This window comes from Alligator sinensis, unplaced genomic scaffold (genome assembly GCF_000455745.1).
Source record: "Alligator sinensis unplaced genomic scaffold, ASM45574v1 scaffold719_1, whole genome shotgun sequence".
Lineage (NCBI taxonomy): Eukaryota > Metazoa > Chordata > Crocodylia > Alligatoridae > Alligator > Alligator sinensis.
The window spans coordinates 64,014-66,262 of record NW_005843473.1 but is presented as its reverse complement, the minus strand read 5'-3'; the positions used below and the strand labels follow the sequence as shown (position 1 = coordinate 66,262).

The 2,249-nt window shown below is 49.1% G+C and overlaps 1 protein-coding gene across 7 annotated transcripts in view; it reads right to left on the bottom strand.

Annotated features, from left to right (window-relative positions):
- Positions 1–2,249, bottom strand: part of LOC102379171 (zinc finger protein 436-like) — a 23,816-nt gene that overhangs the window by 15,449 nt on the left and 6,118 nt on the right. For 5 of the 7 annotated variants that reach the window (XM_025195347.1, XM_025195346.1, XM_006038801.3 and 2 more), the window contains one exon: positions 565–691. The exons of the other annotated variants lie outside the window; for them this stretch is intronic. In XM_025195347.1, coding sequence (XP_025051132.1) covers positions 565–691 — 127 coding nt within the window. The remainder of the gene's footprint in view (positions 1–564; positions 692–2,249) is intronic. 7 annotated transcript variants of the gene reach the window in all.

Below are 2,249 nucleotides of genomic sequence, written 5' to 3'. Positions count from 1 at the left end.
CCCTACTTCTAGAGATCCCAGGGGTGCGTCTCCGTAAGTGGACAAATCCTGGTTTTCTGCATTTAATGAGATGCACCTCAAGATTCCCCAGGGCACATCTCTTAAATAGGGGAAAGCCAGGCAGGGATTACAAGGGCCCAATCCTGCCTGGATATTTAAGAGGTTTGCAGGATTGGGCCCTCAAGCCTCCAGAGCAGCTGGAGAAAGTTCCTGCCACAAAGCAGACATCCAGCCACAATTGAGTGGTACAATCCATTACTGGCATTATTGAGGCCATGACTCATATGCATCTGTGGTGCAAGAGTCTTTTTGCTTCACCTTTGTGCCTCCAACAACTTTTTTTTGGAGGCACAAAGGTGAGGACAGGTGACGTGCATTTCCACCAGAGGATATGAAAACACAAAGTGGACAAGAGACCTGAGCGATGACAGGGCAGTGGGGCAAAATTACATTTAAACCACCAGCAAAAAATGCACAACAATATGACTGTAAGGTAACAAGGAGAAGCATGGGACATTTCTGATCTCTCTCAGCTCTGGGAGGAAACAAGGATCAGAACGTTACCCAGGGAAACAAGTGCTTGGTAATTCCTCAGCATCTGGTCCTGGTAAAGCCCCTTGTCCGAAGCTTCCAGCAGCTCCCACTCCTCTCGTGTGAAGTACACAGCCACATCCTCAAAGGCCTCCAGGAGCTGCAGTCACAAGCATTACACCATCAGTCTCCTGCTCCAGCCTTCTCCAGCCTAAACAAACCTAGATCTTACTCCTCAGCTGACACACGCTCCACAAAGGGTCAGCTTGGATACAGGTCTAAGGACAGGGCAGTGTGTTTGTGTGTTTTAGCTCACATCATCCAGGGAGCCAGTGCAGCTATTCCTTCTGCCAACATAATGCTGTACCTACAAGGGAGAGACTGCCATCATAATGTCACCAGCAGAGACTGCAGTCCAGGAGCCCCAAGTTTCCCATGGCGAACCTGTTTTCACAGCAGTGTCTCACAGGGAGAACACCCTGCCTAGGAGGGGGACCCTGGGAATTCACCCTGCTCCACTAGACACCACCCAGGAAACACCGGCTGTTGGTGACGTAAGAAGTCTTCTATTTTCCTCATGAGGGTCTGGGGTGAGGAGCTTTGCAGGCCCCAAATCCCAGGAGATTTACTTCCCCAACAAAACAAAGGGAACCACCCTGCCAATATCCTACATGATCTGGGACTCCTACAACCATCCCTGTTATGCGCAGCTGTGAAGTGGAAATGAAAGGTTGGGGAAGGAGCAAAGCCAGAAACAGGGAATGGAGATCCCCAATGACCTAAGCTGGGATGAAGCAGGTGGGACTCAGTGGAAACTCAGCCTGAAAGCAGGAGAAAGAGGGGGCTGTGGCATTCCAACTCCATGTACAGAGACAATGATATTACAGCTCCCCAGATCAGTGTCAATTTCCCTTGGACATGTCACACCTGAGGGCTCAGGGCCGGGGGAGAACAGTATGCCAGATATAAGCAACTCTGGGAATTTGTCCTTGATCCCAGTCAGACACTGGTGCAAGGAGACTGGGATTCATTTCCCTTTCTGGCAGGTTTGTGTGTTGCACCTAGGGAGGAAGAATCATCAACACACCTGTAGCCTGGGAAGTATCATACTGAGTAACACAACAGCGGAGAGGGATCTCGGAGTTGTAGTCAACTCCAAAATGAACATGAGATACCAATGTGATGAAGTAATAAGTAAAGCTAACTGCACTCTTTCTTGCATAAGTAGGTGCATCACAAACAGGTCTAAGGAGGTGATACTTCCCCTTTATGCAGCATTGGTTAGGCCGCAGCTGGAATACTGCATCCAGTTTTGGGCGCCGCACTTCAAAAGGGATGTAGATAACCTGGAAAGGGTTCAGAGGAGGGCCACCTGTCTGGTTAAAGGATTATAAGAAAAACCCTACAAGGACAGATTGAGGGACCTGAATCTCTTCAGGCCCCCGTAAGAGAAGGCGGAGAAGTAATATTGTGGCCGTCTACAAGCTCATTGTGGGGGGACAGCAGGAAATAGGGGATACGATGTTTACCAGAGCACCCATTGGGGTAACTAGAAGCAATGGCCACAAACTGAAGGAGAGCATATTTAGGTTGGACATCAGGAAAAAAATCTTTACAGTGAGGGTTGCCAAAATATGGAATACACTTCCAAGGGAGGTGGTGCTGTCCCTTTCCTTGGAGGTATTTAAGAGGAGATTGGACAAACACCTGGCTGGGGT